The sequence below is a fragment of the Falco peregrinus genome, chromosome 8 (genome assembly GCF_023634155.1).
Source record: "Falco peregrinus isolate bFalPer1 chromosome 8, bFalPer1.pri, whole genome shotgun sequence".
In the NCBI taxonomy this organism is placed as follows: domain Eukaryota; kingdom Metazoa; phylum Chordata; class Aves; order Falconiformes; family Falconidae; genus Falco; species Falco peregrinus.
Genome location: NC_073728.1, coordinates 41,900,145 through 41,915,136, shown reverse-complemented (window position 1 = coordinate 41,915,136; position 14,992 = coordinate 41,900,145). Strand labels below are relative to the sequence as shown.

Sequence of the window (14,992 nt, the reverse complement as noted above, 5' to 3'; positions counted from 1 at the left end):
ATTCTGTCTGAGTATGAAAGTAACATACACGCCATCAGAACACTTCCGTGGCTGAATGTGGCTTCTAAGCATTATCAAGCTAAAGCACTCAGAACTGCCAACATTAAGATGCTACTAGATCTGTTTGAAGAATGAGACTCCTTTGCAGCTGGGGTACCTCAAGGATCAGACGGGCACTGAGCAGGATTTTCATTACGACAGTTATGATCTAAGTACCTGTCCTGGTTTCAGCTGGGATAGAGTTAATTATCTTCTTAGGAGCTAGTACAGTGCTGTGTTTTGGCTTTGATGTGAGAACAATGTTGATAAGGCACTGGTGTTTGTAGTTGCTGCTAGATAATGTTTATACTAAGTCAAGGACTTTTCAGTTTCTCAGGCCTTGTTAGCAAAAAGGCTGGAAGGGCACAAGGAATTGGGAGGGGACACAGCCAGGTCAGCTGACCCGAACTAGCCAAAGAGGTATTCCATACCATGGGACATCATGCTTGGTATATATACCTGGGGGGGTTGGCTGGGGTGGACAGACTGTTGCTTGGGGACTGGCTAGGTATATGTCAGCAGGCGGTGTGCAGTTGCATTGTACACCATGTGTTCCTTTCTTCCTTTCCTTCTGGATTTTATTCTTCTCTGCCCCACCCCCCCTTTCATTATAACTATTATTGTCATCATTGTTATTATTGTTCTTTCATTTTTATTCTATTTCAATTATTAAATTATTCTTATCTCAAGCCTTGAGTCTTACATTCCTTTCCAATTCTCCTCCCCATCCCTCTGGGTGAGGGGGGAGTGAGTGAGTAGCTGCATGGTACTTAATTACCAGCTAGGGTTAAACCACAACAGTACCTAAATTGCATTTATTTCCTTCATTGGATTGGTTCTAACTTTAAAAGAACCAAAATACTCTCACTCTAAAGGTAATGCCATGAGATTCTTAACAGTAACTGTCCAGAAGCTGCGGGATGGTCAAATTGTTTTGGTACTGATAAAAGGTAAGTGTATGGCTGTAAACCTTCTTCCAGCTTCAACAGTATTTCCTGCTGCAGATGTGTCCTAATCCTGTGCTGCCAGAAGGGTCATGGCTTTCTTTTGAAGTTGCAAGTTCAGATTTCTAGGCTCATCAAGACTATCATTTTCCGACTCCTGAAGAACAAGTTTAGTATCAATGCAGACTGCTCAGAGAAATCCCGAGAGTTTTAAAGCTCCTTGTAGTCTATGCTACACTTCTTGATTTTGCCTTTTAGCTAGATTCTTCAGTTAGGAAATCAATGCTTTTCCTTTTATTCTGATTCATATGTGGTTAACACCAGAAATTCACAGCACAGCAGAAATCAATTAACATATCAACTCTGAGTCAACTCCATTTCAGTTAAGGAACCTGGCCCAGTTCAATATCTCCAAGAAATTTCCTTCACCAAACAAGCACAAACACAATCCCAAAGCAGGCCATATAAACAGATTGGCGTTGCCGCATTCCCTGGAGCTCAGAGAAATAAGGCTCTTTCAGATCAGCAGTGACTTTCCCACATGACCATGGTTACTGGAGAACAGCCTGCCACTCTGACATTTAAATCTGAAATCTGATGTACTTAGGTCATATCATAATCACCTCCTCCTCCCTGGCTACTCCAGCTAAACCTCTCCCTTTTACTCATTAGTAACCAACTTTGTGTTTATAAAGCAATAGTAAACATAGTTATACATTGTCAAAGCAGAGAATGATTAAAAAAAAAATCTCGAATACAAGGTCATCCACTTATCTTAAAAAACATTTGAAACTGCCATAATAATTACACCATGGGTAAAATTGCCACTCAATTCGGTGGCACAAGGTGATTGCTATCCAAGCTGAGTGCAACCCCAGACTCCCTTTGTATAGTCAATGAAAACAAAAGTTCTGAAAACCTTGAACTGGCTGTTCTTGTGCTGGCCTCCTCAAGTGTGCATGCAGAGCCCGACCGATTCCACTGCACTGCTTTCCTGCTATACAGCCCTTCCTGCTCCTTTTGAGGGTAACATTTAAAAGAGTAGGCAGCTTAGTTTTAAAGGAAACCCGAAAGCAGTATGCTTTATTTTTTGCTTGGCCTAGGACATAGACACTGCCCAAATTTTATTCATGACTGCAATGCATCTATGATGAGTACCTAAATAGATAGTAAATCTTGAATTTAGTCAACTGTGTCAGACTGATTGTCTAGAATCTTGGGTGCATTTTGTGCTCCTGAATCTAAGAGCTATTAGTGAAAGACATGGTACTTTCACCCACCCATGCTGAAGCCCACACACTTCATACCTGCCACCTGACAGCTCCCATCATAAGTCTTGTCTGTCCTAGCAACATGATCTGTGCAACAAAATGTGTCACAACTCTCTCAGGATGCGTAAGACTCTTTCCTTTAGTTACCTACCTGAAGAAGGATCAGTCAGTAACCAAAGCTTTTTCCCCTCCCCTTCAATGAGTTGCCAGTGCTCAAACTGATCATCACAGAAATAAAAATATTTTTTCCCCAAAGCAGCTCTTCCCTGAAATCTCTTTCAAAAATGAGTGCCCGCTGGCTAACACAGCAAATGCTTGCAACCACAAGTCACTTCATACCAGTCCACATTTCATGACTTCTCTAAGCTGACTTGCATCCTAAAGCTCTCCTCCCTTTCTTTCTCTGTGCTGGAGGGAGTTGTCAGTTTGGTTCTCCAATCCAACTCACCAAGCACACACTGTGGTCAGCCAAAGGACTTGAAAAAAAACTCAAAGAAACCTTAAACACTTACTGCAGAATGAAGTTGGTGTCGCCTGTAGACTGCCCATCGATGACTTTGTTGCCTGATTCTAGGTGTGTCTGCCATGAAGCATTTTTACGACTCTATATACTGAAGGGTTTATACATCAGCTGTGCTCCCCTAGGAAGGTGGATGAAGCCCTCTGCTTGGTAAAAGATGGCTGCCTGCCCCTGGGCCCTCACCCCCTGCCCCATGATGGTGGGCTCCCTCCGAGATGGTGGGCTGCTGCTGTCCCAGGGAAAGGGCCACATCACCACCACCTGCCACATGGTATTCCAGAGTTTGTCCAGAAATTATTTCTTTGAACGTGGCACCTCCATCACCAAAGGGCCTTTCTGTCACTGCATGCCTTTTGCCACAGCCTGGTAAGAAAGACCTCTTCCTTGTAATAGAAACATGTAACTCCAGAGAATGTGGCTTAAAACAAACAAATGAATAAATGAATGAAACAAATTTGCCAGGATTCACTTGAGGATGCCAAGTCTTGATCAGTTTACCTCACAGAAAAACCTGGAGGCCAAACCAGAACCTTCCAGCTGAGTTCAGAGATGGGTGAAAAAGAGGTGCAGTGGAGTGAGGCAATGGCCGCCTCGAAGCCTTCCTGCCCGCCCTGAAGGCCCGGCACCGGGCAGCCTTTCCCAGCACCCCGCCGCTCCCCACCTTTTCTGGGATTTTCCCCATTTTCCGTCGAACGCCACCTGCGGGTGCTGCCCACGGGCTGTCCGCCAGGGCTGCCTCAGCGTCCGCAGCCGCGGGGTGGCGGGAAGCACCCCGGCGGGACGAGGGAGGGCGGCAGAGCGCGTCGCCGCGGGCGGGTCCCGCCGCTGAGCGGGCGGTGGCGCACGGCGGCCGCCCTCCTCCGCGTGATTTCCAGGAAGGCGGGAGGCGTCGCCCGAGGGGACGCGGGGCCCGGCAGTGTGACAGCGCGGAGGGGTGGGGGGCCGGCCAGCCCCTCCTCCGCCAGCGGCAAAGCGAAAGCGAAAGCTGCGGGGAGGTGGCCGGGTAGGGAGTGCAGGGGCTGCGGCGAGCCCGGCTGCGAGCCGAGGGACGTGTCGCCGTGCGGGGACCCGCGGCTACTGTAAGGTGTGTGAGCCCCGGCCGGCCGCCTGCGCCCGGGGGGCCGCCGCTCCCACCCGCTGGCAGCCGGCGCGGTGGCTCTGGTGGCGCCGGGCTGGTGCGGCCTTCCCCGCGGCCTCGGGGCGGGAGCGGCCTCCCCGCACGGGAGAGCGGGCTGGGGCCGCGCTGTCGCCCGAACCCGGGAGGCGAGGGGCTGCTGCGGCTCTGAGCGCGGCCCTGAGCCCGGCCTGCGGCCTCCCGGAGCGCCGGGACAGCGGGGTGGTGCGGCGGAGGCCGGCCTCGGCTGCCGGCCGGGCGCTCGGGGGGGGGGGCGGCAAGTGAAGGTGCTTCTCAGTTACCCAGCTTTACTCACCTAAATCAGGAATCGGTACCTAAGTCAGGACATTTTGGTTACTTAATGCAAACCAGAAAGGGATTCCTGGCTCCTCAAACCAAAGATGGCCTCAATTTTAAGCCTTGTTGTTGAATGTGATGGGGTTGGTGATGTCAGGTAAAAAAACAAGCCCAGAATTACCAGGTGAGAGCGACAGAAATGTCCCGCTGGGTCAGGACGAGGGCTGGCTGCTGCTCACAGCTGGACAGCTGTGCGACAGCATTGCCTGAGTGCCTCACCCCTGGCATGCTGCCCCGGCATCCGTGGGCTCCATTTGCTTGGGCACCTGGGTGCCTTGGCATCAGCGGGCCGGGAACGGGCCTAAACCGCTTTTTATCTGCCTCCACAAAATGTGGCAACAGATTCCAGATTTTACATGATCTGCTGTATAGAAGAAGTGCTTTCATTGGTGTGAAGCAGGTTTAAGGGTTATAATCACTGAAGCATAGGGCATATGGGATGCTAAGCATGTGTGTAACAGTACAAAAGTAGCATAAAGGTATGTACATAGGTTTCGGAACAGAAAAATTTAAGTTGTGCAATGCAGAATTCCTCACATATGTCTCTGGGTTTTATGCCTAGTAAGGAAGGAAGCTTCAGGTATCCAATATATGTCACTTTTGCTTATAAAGTGAGACAACATTTACATTTAAAAATTCTTCTAGCGCAACACAGCTTCTGGTGCACCTTTCTGGTAGTCTATTCTGCTGGAAAAAAAGTGCCAATACATGCAATATTATGATTTTTTTCTTTCCTGTTCCCTCAGGTTTCAATGGATTTAACAAGTCCCCCACTATCTTTAAAAGATAATGGTTTTGTAAGTATTTCCTGATGTACTGCTTGGAAAAAAATATCTGTATTTGACAATAGTATCTCTGAATGAAGGTTTGTGCAAGGACTGTTAGGGCAGTGCTTCTGAAACTTCTTGTCTCACTTTCTTCCGTCCTGTAGTACTTTGGACATTCCTTATTCCTGCCTCCTGTTTGCATAGGGAGAGGCCCATTCCAAAGTGTCCATTACAGATTCTGTTAGACTTTTTCTGTCCTACCTCACTTGCTCATCTGTCTCGGTGGAGGTTTCTCAGGGGAATTTCCTTTTTCCTGGTGCCTCCCTTGACTCAGTTCCTGCAGTGCGGCAAGTGGTTTAGATGGGATTTTCCCTGGGTTTTCTTGCATTCTCCATGTTATTTTTTTTCCTGCTTTCAGGTTGAAAACTATTGTCTTAGACCATTTTTCAGTAAAAAACAAGGATTCTTTCTTCTCAGCTTCCAGCTGCAGCACGTGCATCCTTCTGCTTTCCTGCACTCAGTCCCTTGAGCGAAGGAATTTTTTTCTGGTTTTAAGTTATACGCAGATGGGGATTTCGCTGTTGCTTAATAGGTGTTTGAAACTGGACAAAGTCGTGGAAAAAATTATTTTATATTTTATTGTTTTTAGGAAATACCCAGCATTACCAAGAGAATTGACAAGATTATCTAATTTAGACCTTTTCCATGCCTAAATTTCGTGGTTCACATTCAAGTTTTATGTAATCTTAAATAAAAGGGAGGGATTGTTTCAATAGGTCTCTTTGGATTCTTTTTTTCTTTTCTGCAGAATATTGCAGCCATAGAAACAAAACAGAACAGAGAAGATTTTCTCTCCTCTTGGGCTTTATCCAATTGTAGTTTTCCCATGCTTGTGAGCTTCTGCAGTGAAGTACTTAAATTCTGAAGTGCTTCTTTTATCGGCTTCCTCCTGCTTGATGTTACCTTTCCCTGAGCCTAGTTTTGAAATTTTTTTTCTGTTTGGCCTGAATACTCTATACATTCTGTTAGAGGAACTGATGAGAAAGCATATAGATAAACATCTGTGGGTTTGATGGGCTTAGTTCCCTGTGGAAGAACATAGAGGCAACTTGTTTTCATTATTTATCAAAATATTAGCCTGTGAGTTAGGCAAATAATGATTACTGACCAGGATCCGTTTCTTACATTCTTGTCCTGTCCAGCCATTAAAATAGTTCAATGATTTGACCTAAGTGCCTGAATGCATTTTTAAAAATTATGTGATATGTGCTATCCTCTGGCATGCAGGTTCTAGGTTCTAGGAAGATAGAACTACAAAATATAATTGATCTCTCAAAATGTTTGACTTACCACAAATCTTGCCTGCATGTTTGGAGAAAAACAGCAAATGGGCACACAGGCAAAATACATAGGACTTTCATTAATGGACATACATTGAAAACTACTATGGCAAAATTCTTCATCCAGCTGCAAAGGGTTTTTTTGTTTGTTTGTTTTGAAGACTCATTTGAATTGTTTTATGTGTCTTAGTTACTGCCTAATAGAGGGAAAAACTAGTGTGTACCTCTTCTTTTTTCTCCAGAATGTGACAACCCCTGACCCATCAAAAGATGAGATGGAAAGACTTAAAGAAGAACTGAAGAAATGGAAGGCAAGTTCTATAAAGCATATAGAATTGTGAAAATTAGCTGAAAGATACTTGGAACGCCTTTAGTCTGTCCTTCTAAAATGAAATAAACTCTCCCCCAATTATATAACATCGTTGTCTAACTTGTTCTCTATTCTTCAATGCTACCTGCTTCTGTTGATCTCAACAGTAACTATACTTGTAAGTCTAAGAAAAATATTTACCCAAATATTAAAAATAAATAAAGGGCTTACTTAAGGTTTTGTATGTTACCATGGAAGAATTTTTTTTTTTCTTTTTACTATCCAGGAAAGAGTTGAAAAAGCTGAAAAAAAAAAAGCTCATCTTCTTTTCTGTAAATTAAGTGCTGATAACGAGTATGATAAAGCAGAGGAGGAGCTGAGAAAGATAAAGGACCTTCAAGAGAAGCAGCATAAGGACATTATTATGCCTAGGGACACTTTTGAGGTATGGAGAAGCCTTACTTACAGCTGTTAGCATTTGAGGAGTTGTGAAGGAGGTGTTGATTAGATAAAATAAGAGTAATACTGCCTTTTCAGTTTAAACAGCTTTACAGGTTTGCAGACTGTATGACCAGCATGTTCTACACATAGTTTTTCAGTGACAGATTAAGAACCAGTGCAAGAAAATAAGTCTTATGGCAATGTTGGAAGAGCAAAGGCAAAACTGAGACCTGTTTTGTACAGAGGGTGAAGACTGACAAAACCACTCTTCCAAGATTCTCCACTAACAGATGAGTTACAGCTTTGTGTGATGCATATAAAATCGAATGGCTTCATTCCAGTGCTTTGGCAACTCCTAGCCCATCTTGCAAGATGTTACAGCACCCAGGGGATTAACATTTAAGTGAAAATGAGTTGGGCAAGAGCCAGAACCTGTTTGAAGAGGGCACTTCTTTCTAGAAATAATTGGTTCTAGAACTGACTGGTCATTACCTCAATGTGCCACATGCAGTTGGTACAGTAACAGGCTAAGTTTGCATAGGCTGTCAAAGAGGTGGTTTCAGCAAAGTTTGGTTTGGTCTGTAAATCACTAGTGAGAAATTATGGCTTCAATATTGCCAGCTATTACATATAATTAATAGGTTAAGTACATTCAGGTTGGTGTGAGATTTTTCTGAAAGCTGGCTTTGGTTCTGCAACCCTAAGTGTTTGGATTTTATATCCAGAAGAGATCGTTATCATCATCTAGCTTTTGGTTACATTGTCTCCTACTGATGGGAACTGGTCTTGTGATGTTCCCAAATGGGAACATTTGTCTCACATGGTTGATGACTTTAAAGGAGCCATCTGCTAATTGTGGATGGTTGGAGCTGACTAAGTCTGTGGTGTTTTGTTCTCATTCAGTTGTGTTCCCTGACCAGGAAATACTGGTTTTAGTTACATAGGCTTTGTGCCCATTTAGGATTCACTGGTGTGGTAAAAGTATGTAGCAGATAGGAGGCAGAAGAGGTGTTACTCTTCCTTCTTTATACTCCTTCAGCAAGGAAAAAGGCCGAGTGTATCAGAACTGTCCTCACCTGGTAAACTTTTCAGAAAAGGGAAAAACTTTTACTAAGATCACACATGGTACAAAAAATAAAATGTTTGTGTGTTGACGTAGGATCTGACCTTGCATGTGTAAGGAACTGATGTAACTATGGAAAAGCACTGTGCAATTTATGGTACACTGTATGTGCTTGGAAACACTAATGCCTCTTTTCAAAAACCCTCTTACTGTAATGTACTTTGACTGAAACTGTTCCTGGGTGAGTGAATTTACCTTGCAGATAGTTAAAGCTATGCAAAAAGTGTATCATGCATGGCTGTCATGTAGAATAATTAAACGTTGAAACTGTTTTTAATGTCTAGAGGTTTTGTTGAAATATATTTTTGTCTTTTGTGTGTTTAATTTTGCCTTTAATACTCTGGGCTGTAGGAAGAACTCTGTCTACTAAACCAAGAAAATGCGATGCTTAAGAAAGAAATTGAAAAGCTCAAAGAAGACCTTGCAGAATGTAGTTTGGTGCCTTTGCGGGATGGTCAGGTAAAGTTTGAAACATTTTGCAGTTTGTCTTTTGGAAGGGCACATTTTCATTTTGCCATTCTAGACTGTTGGGACCAGTCTTCAGCATTTGAACCTCTACTGATTTCAATATGAAATATAATCTGAAGTTTTATTTTCTGATTTTACCTGGCAAGATAATGGGAGGTAGGTAAGAATATGGAAATGAATACAAGCATATGAGATCCTTAAAACACGAGAGGAATGAAGACAAGCAGAAAACTTTTAAATGGAAGACACTGGAATAAAAAACCCACATAGCATTAGTAGTTGTCAAGTAATCACATTTTATATTTCTTGGGCAAGAGGATGGCAGAAAGGTAATAAGTCCATCATATGGCAAATGTAGCATTTATTTTAGCCTATATTGAGCTGGACTTGATTATAGTCTCTCTTGCGGTACTCCAAATCAGAAGTAACTCAATTTGCCACCAGATAAATATCAGTGATACTAAATAGATTTAAACTCAGGATCCAGAGTGTCTTTTGGTGAAACTGCTGCAAATTCTGAGGTGTTCAGGAATTAGAACTTCTGTTATGGAAATTTCAGCTTTTAAAAACCTGTTTTTATTTTGAATTGGAACAAAACCAGATATTTTGGGGACTTTACAGTAAAATGAAAGCTGATTTTTATTTTTTTTTTTGTTTATACAGAGATTGAAACTCTTATAGAAGTGTTACTTTATTTAATGTTAACAATATTACAGTTTAGTTTTAGCTTTCTAAATGACATTTCTAGGTTTAGGAGATGTCAGTTAAGTCTGGCCTCCTAAATTTCCTAGGCAGTCATTGGGCTGGGCAAGGCTATCGCAGAAGGAGATTGGGTGTAGACCGGGACCTACACCCAGTGTCTGAATTATCTTTAGGAAGAGTGTCTCTCTTACCATTGGCACAAGAGGAAATGGAAAGAAAGCAGGCTTACAGATAAGATGCTAGTTGTGAAGATAAGTGGCAGGAATGCTTTAATTACTCTTGTTATTTTATCTTGAGACAAACCAAGATATTTTTCTTCTACACAGGTTTTTATTTTGAAGTTATTATGTAAAGGGGAAAAAAGAGTTATCTAAAACTCCCTCAAGTCTGTCAAAGCAGCCTTTCTTAACCAACATTTTAATGAACAGTTCTAATTTATCCTAGTTACAAAATATGTGGATATTCTTACCTGTTTTACTAAGATGGCAACATACAAAGCTGTTTATTGGCAGACTTCCCATTGCTGTAGAGTAGTGATGCAATTAGGCAAAAATAAATGGCAACACAGTGACTGATGACTTAGCTACCAAAAGTACCTTACTTCTGTAGGTGGAAATCCCTGTGGTCTTCAACTGAAAATTTACTGTGTAAGGTCACGTTTAAGTTCAAAGTTAATTAAAGGGGAAAAAAAAACCCCAATTCACATCTCATTGACAAAAATAGACAAATACAACTAGTCAGTTCATTAGAAATACCTGTTTCACCAGCCATGACTTCAATCTGCTTGACTCTTAAATTTTGAAAAAAAAATATATATGCAGCACTTCAAGAAAAGACTATCGTTAACTTTTCTGTTCTGCAATATATTACAGAAATTATTTTTTTTTCATTCTAAAATACTAGATTAAAAAAAAGGTAGCAGAAATGAAACTGAAGTTTACTCACATGGAAGACATGAAGGATAATTATCAAGATATGAATACTCACTGTGTTTTTCGTGTAACTACAAAAATCCCATTCAGACTGAATCAAAACCAGGCACTGCTTACTTTTGAAGATGAAGAAGGTATGATGCATATTTTAAGTATAAAATTAATGTGTCTGATGTATTTCATTGCCAAAGTGAAAAGATTTATATAAACTTCTTTGGGGAAAAAAAATCAACAACAGCCAAAGAAAGAATACACAGAGAAGCTTTCACTATTATGATACCCATCAGTAGAAGAAAATTCTTGCAGGCACTCTGCATGTTTTTGTTGGATTACCAGATTTCTGCTCTCAACTAATGCAAACAATACTTGGTGTTTGAAATTGGGAATGTTTCTATCTCACAGAGTATTGTCAAGAATGATTCAAAATGTTTTGACAGCAGAATTTGGTTATTTTCTTTACTCTGGGCAGTACCTTATACTGACAGCAGTTATGTTGGTTAAGTGTACACATCAGATGATGGGTAGATGTGAGACAACAGCGGGATGGTGCAGTCTGTAAGTTGCCTGCTTCCCACTGAGATGCTTGCTCTTTGGACAGCCTGGTGCCTGCCTACAAGGAGCCTGCAGGCAGTCTGGCTGTGCCTGCTCGGTGGGTCACTCCATTCCGCAAGTATATTCCAGATACAGAGCTCGTGTCAGACACATTTCTTTCAACTAAAGTCTAACATTGCTAATGGGCATTTTCTGCACCTGGTAGTGATGTGTCTTTGATCCAAGGATATTTTAAATGAAATATGAAATGTCTAATATTAATATTTGATACAATGAGAGCATCTTTTGACAGTATAAAGATTTTGCTATTCTGTACTACCCTAAACATAGTGTAATATTTTACCTGTTGCCTATAACCAGTGAAATTTTATGGAAATAGACATGCCTGAAGACATGTATAGTGGGATGTGGTTGCTTGTTATTTGTTTCTCCTTTATTGTTGCAAAGGGAGATTTTACTTAAGAGACTGGGGAATAATTTTGGTTTTATAATGATTAAACAAGGCTTTTTATGTCTGAAAACTTGTGATTTTCCTTAGTTGCCCAGCGACTAATAAAAATGGGTAAGCATTCTGTGAACATGGACAACAAAATAACAGATGTGAGAGTGAAGCCTTTTACACTTGAAATGGGAATCAAATTTGAGGTAATCAATTGAAATATGAAACTATAAAGATATGAACTTGCAGTATTTAAAAAGCTTTAGGTTCAGGTTTTTGGGTGTTTTCAGTCACAAAGTGCACAAAAATTTTATTTCTTAGCTCCATGTCACTGTTTCTGGAAAGAAGATTAATGTTTCAGAAGTACCTGAGCTATCCATTCCTGAAGACTGGATGAGAGACAAACTCGAGTTGAATTTCTACAAATCTGAGCAGGGAGGAGGAGGGGAAATAGAAAATGTCGACTATGACAAGCAGTCTAGAACAGCTGTTATTACGTTCCTCAGACCTGGAGGTATAGTATGTAATTTTTTTAGCTAGATGTACAGGCCTTACTGTCCATTCTGTGTTCCATTCCATATTACATTCTATGTTAACTTAACCACCACATGTAGCAAATTCTTCCTGTGGAGAGTTAACCACGTAAGGAAAAGATGTGGGTTTACCCACACATCTATACGTAAAGCAGTATTTAATCATATTCCTTTTTGATTAGACAAGACCTAATATGCTCTTTACGACCTTTATTTTGTTCTTAACTTTGTCAAAAATCTATTTTTTCTTTGCATTGCTAGACATTTATATTGCAAAAAGAAAATTAGGAAAATGTGTTTGATTTTAGTTTCATGACAATGAAGTTAGACAGGCATTCAAATTGCCCAACTGTATGAAATTCTATGAAGATCAGTGGAGCCACATCCATTTAGAGCAGCTGCTTTAGATTTATTTCAGAAATTTTTGTGGGTATTTAATGATTTTGGAATTTTCTTTTGGAAATGCCAAATAAACTTTTTTAAAAATGCATATGAAGAATCTACAAGTGTGCTATCATATATTATCATATTTCTAAATCCATATAAGAAAGATGAGTCTGTTCTTTGATATACTTACAAGATACATTTTTGATTATATTACTCTTACTCCTCTTTTTCTCATTCTCTGTTACAGCAACTAATGGCTTTGTGAGATGTACCAAACATCCTTTCTTTGTAAATGGAAGGTGCTATAGGGTTTCTGTTTCCCCAAACACCGATGTACACTTGGAAAAGTTTCAGGTAAAAGAATCTAGTTCAGACTAACACCTAAATAAAAAAGATCCGTGGGAAATATGACATACGGGCAGAATTTTCGGTTCTGAGGACTGCAGAAGCTTTTGTGACATGCACTTGGTGAAACTTAATAGCAAGTGTGAGTCTGCAACATGCTGCTCTGCTGATAATCTTGTTTTGCAATGTGAAAGCTGTAATTTATTTTAAAAGGGTGTGCGTGTCTTTCCTTGATCAAATTATATCATTACTTTACCATAATGTCTGTGCTAGACAGGAGGCAGATACTGAATTGTTTGTGAAGTAGGTTAATAGTAGATGCAACAGTGTTTTTCCAAGTCACAAAGCACTGTCATACTCACCCCTAACAAAAGGCCTTGTTGATATTCTCAGCAGAGACCCTTGTTCTGTGAAACATTTGCTCATTCATTTTTTCATTCACTCATTCAACGCAAATAATAATTTATTTTCCTGTAAAACCAGTCTGCTTGCTAATCGTATTCTCACTGAAATTGTCTTCTACTTTGTATGAATAGACTGTAATCAAGTCAATATTGTATATATAATCAGGCCTTTATAATTAAAGCATTGACTAGAGTGTGTGTGTTTATGAGACACAGCAGCATCTCTGCAGGTGTATATCATGTATTGGCATGGACTTTTATGGAACGATGCTGTCTGGAGTCATCAGAGATCCCAAAATTCAGTGTCTCTGCACATTAAGAAGTGTAGGACACAGCAGTTAAGGAGGCTCGGTGCATTGCCAATTGAACTCGGTAGTGTATGACAGGGTTCAGAACTGCTGCTGTTTTCAGTGACACAAATATACCACACTGTCCAAAGTCTTAAAACGTAATAAAAAATCCTAGCCATATCTGATCAAGGGTACTTTTGTTTCCAGTAACTGCCAGTTCCTTTAGATGTACATGCAAGAGCAGATGTGCAATACACATTTGGTTTTCTTTCCTCAATAGGTCTATTGTGGGATTTCTAAGAAGACCATTCTGTTGAAAGGAATTCAAGAGACGGAAGAGGATGAGGAAAGCGTACAGGACATGATTGAAATTCATTTTCAGAAGCCTAGTAATAGTGGTGGGGAAATAGATAAAATCAAGTATGTATCGAAAGGAGTAACATGGGTTTGTTTTGAGGAGGATACTTAGAATGCCATGTAGGAAATTGTAGACTGAACTCATGAAGATCTGGGTTTTCACTTCATCAGAGGCATTGAAATTTACATGGACGTTGTGCTTTAACATTCTGAAATTTATACTTGGAAAAAGAGGAGCTACCTGTCTTTTTGATTGTAACAGCACAGACTTTGCATAGAAATTCAGTAAAACTCACTGCTTTGTGTTCCACAGGTTCCTGATGAAAGCCATAGAAAACGCCTTTGCCAACACTTGAAACTTATTAATCCAGGATTGCTTTCTGCAAATTACTGGGTTTTCTTTCTTGCAAAGTTTAGATAGGTTGCGTACTCCCAAGTCGGATAAATCTATTCCTTCTTGCGTTTTGGTTACAAAAGCCATATGTAATCCCAATCAAAAGCCTCTTCACTGACTTGCTGTTTTAAAGTGCCATAGCTGCAAAAGGTAGCTCTGACAGAACTCCAGTCCTGCTGAGCCTGCTGTGTGCCACCACAACTTGCATACCTGAAAGCAGTTATTGTGTAGTTTCATAAAATACGCCTTATCAAATTATTGATAAAATTAGAATAGAAAAAGGGAGAGTACAAAAACATCACAGATTTACTCAAGGAATTGTACCTTTTAAGAAATGCCATGGCAGTAATACTGCTTTTAGCTGACAAAATACTGTTACTTCTCTTAGGATCTGATGCGAATTCTGCTGAGTTTCTGTCAAGTTAATAGTGTGGTTAATTGTTTGATTTTTATATTTGTTTCTACAATTAGATTTTTCCTCACTTTTGTTCATGATTTTATTTCCTTTAAAATATTACAGTTAAGAATTGAGATGATTGTTTAAAGCAATTGTAACAGTGCTGGGGAAACAGTCCGATGGCGAATGCTGTGTTTGAGGCATCTATTTCAGTGTGTGTGACTGGGCAGGCTCCTGGCTCTGGGAGGGTATGGGGAGAAGAATCAGTTGGGAAAAGGTGTATTGAGTTCAGGGCAAATTAATTTTTCAGCATGTAAAGTCCCCCTTTTGCTTCCAGTTTATCCTTCCAGTTCTCATTCCAAGAGAACTTTGAAATAAAATGGAAGTGCAAAGTCAGAGGAGGATTTCTTTTCCAAGGAGGAATGTTTTTCCTTTTCTGCTGTCGTCCTTTTTATTTGCTCCCCTTGGGGGCTGAAATGGTTTGGCAACCCTAACCTTAATTTCAAAGCAGCATGGGTCTAACATTGAAAATAACTTATTTTCATAGTATTTGACATCTTAGTATG

At 40.7% G+C, this 14,992-nt stretch overlaps 1 protein-coding gene across 1 annotated transcript; it reads left to right on the top strand.

Annotated features, from left to right (window-relative positions):
• The first annotated feature begins 3,684 nt into the window (after positions 1-3,684).
• Positions 3,685-14,822, top strand: NMI (N-myc and STAT interactor). The gene is made up of 10 exons (XM_055812063.1): positions 3,685-3,858; positions 4,992-5,042; positions 6,595-6,663; positions 6,949-7,107; positions 8,578-8,685; positions 10,300-10,462; positions 11,419-11,525; positions 11,641-11,833; positions 12,487-12,593; positions 13,559-14,822. Exons 2-10 carry the CDS (start codon positions 4,998-5,000, stop codon positions 13,745-13,747), a joined length of 1,140 nt encoding a protein of 379 aa, XP_055668038.1. The 5' UTR covers positions 3,685-3,858; positions 4,992-4,997; the 3' UTR covers positions 13,748-14,822.
• The last annotated feature ends 170 nt before the right edge of the window (positions 14,823-14,992 follow it).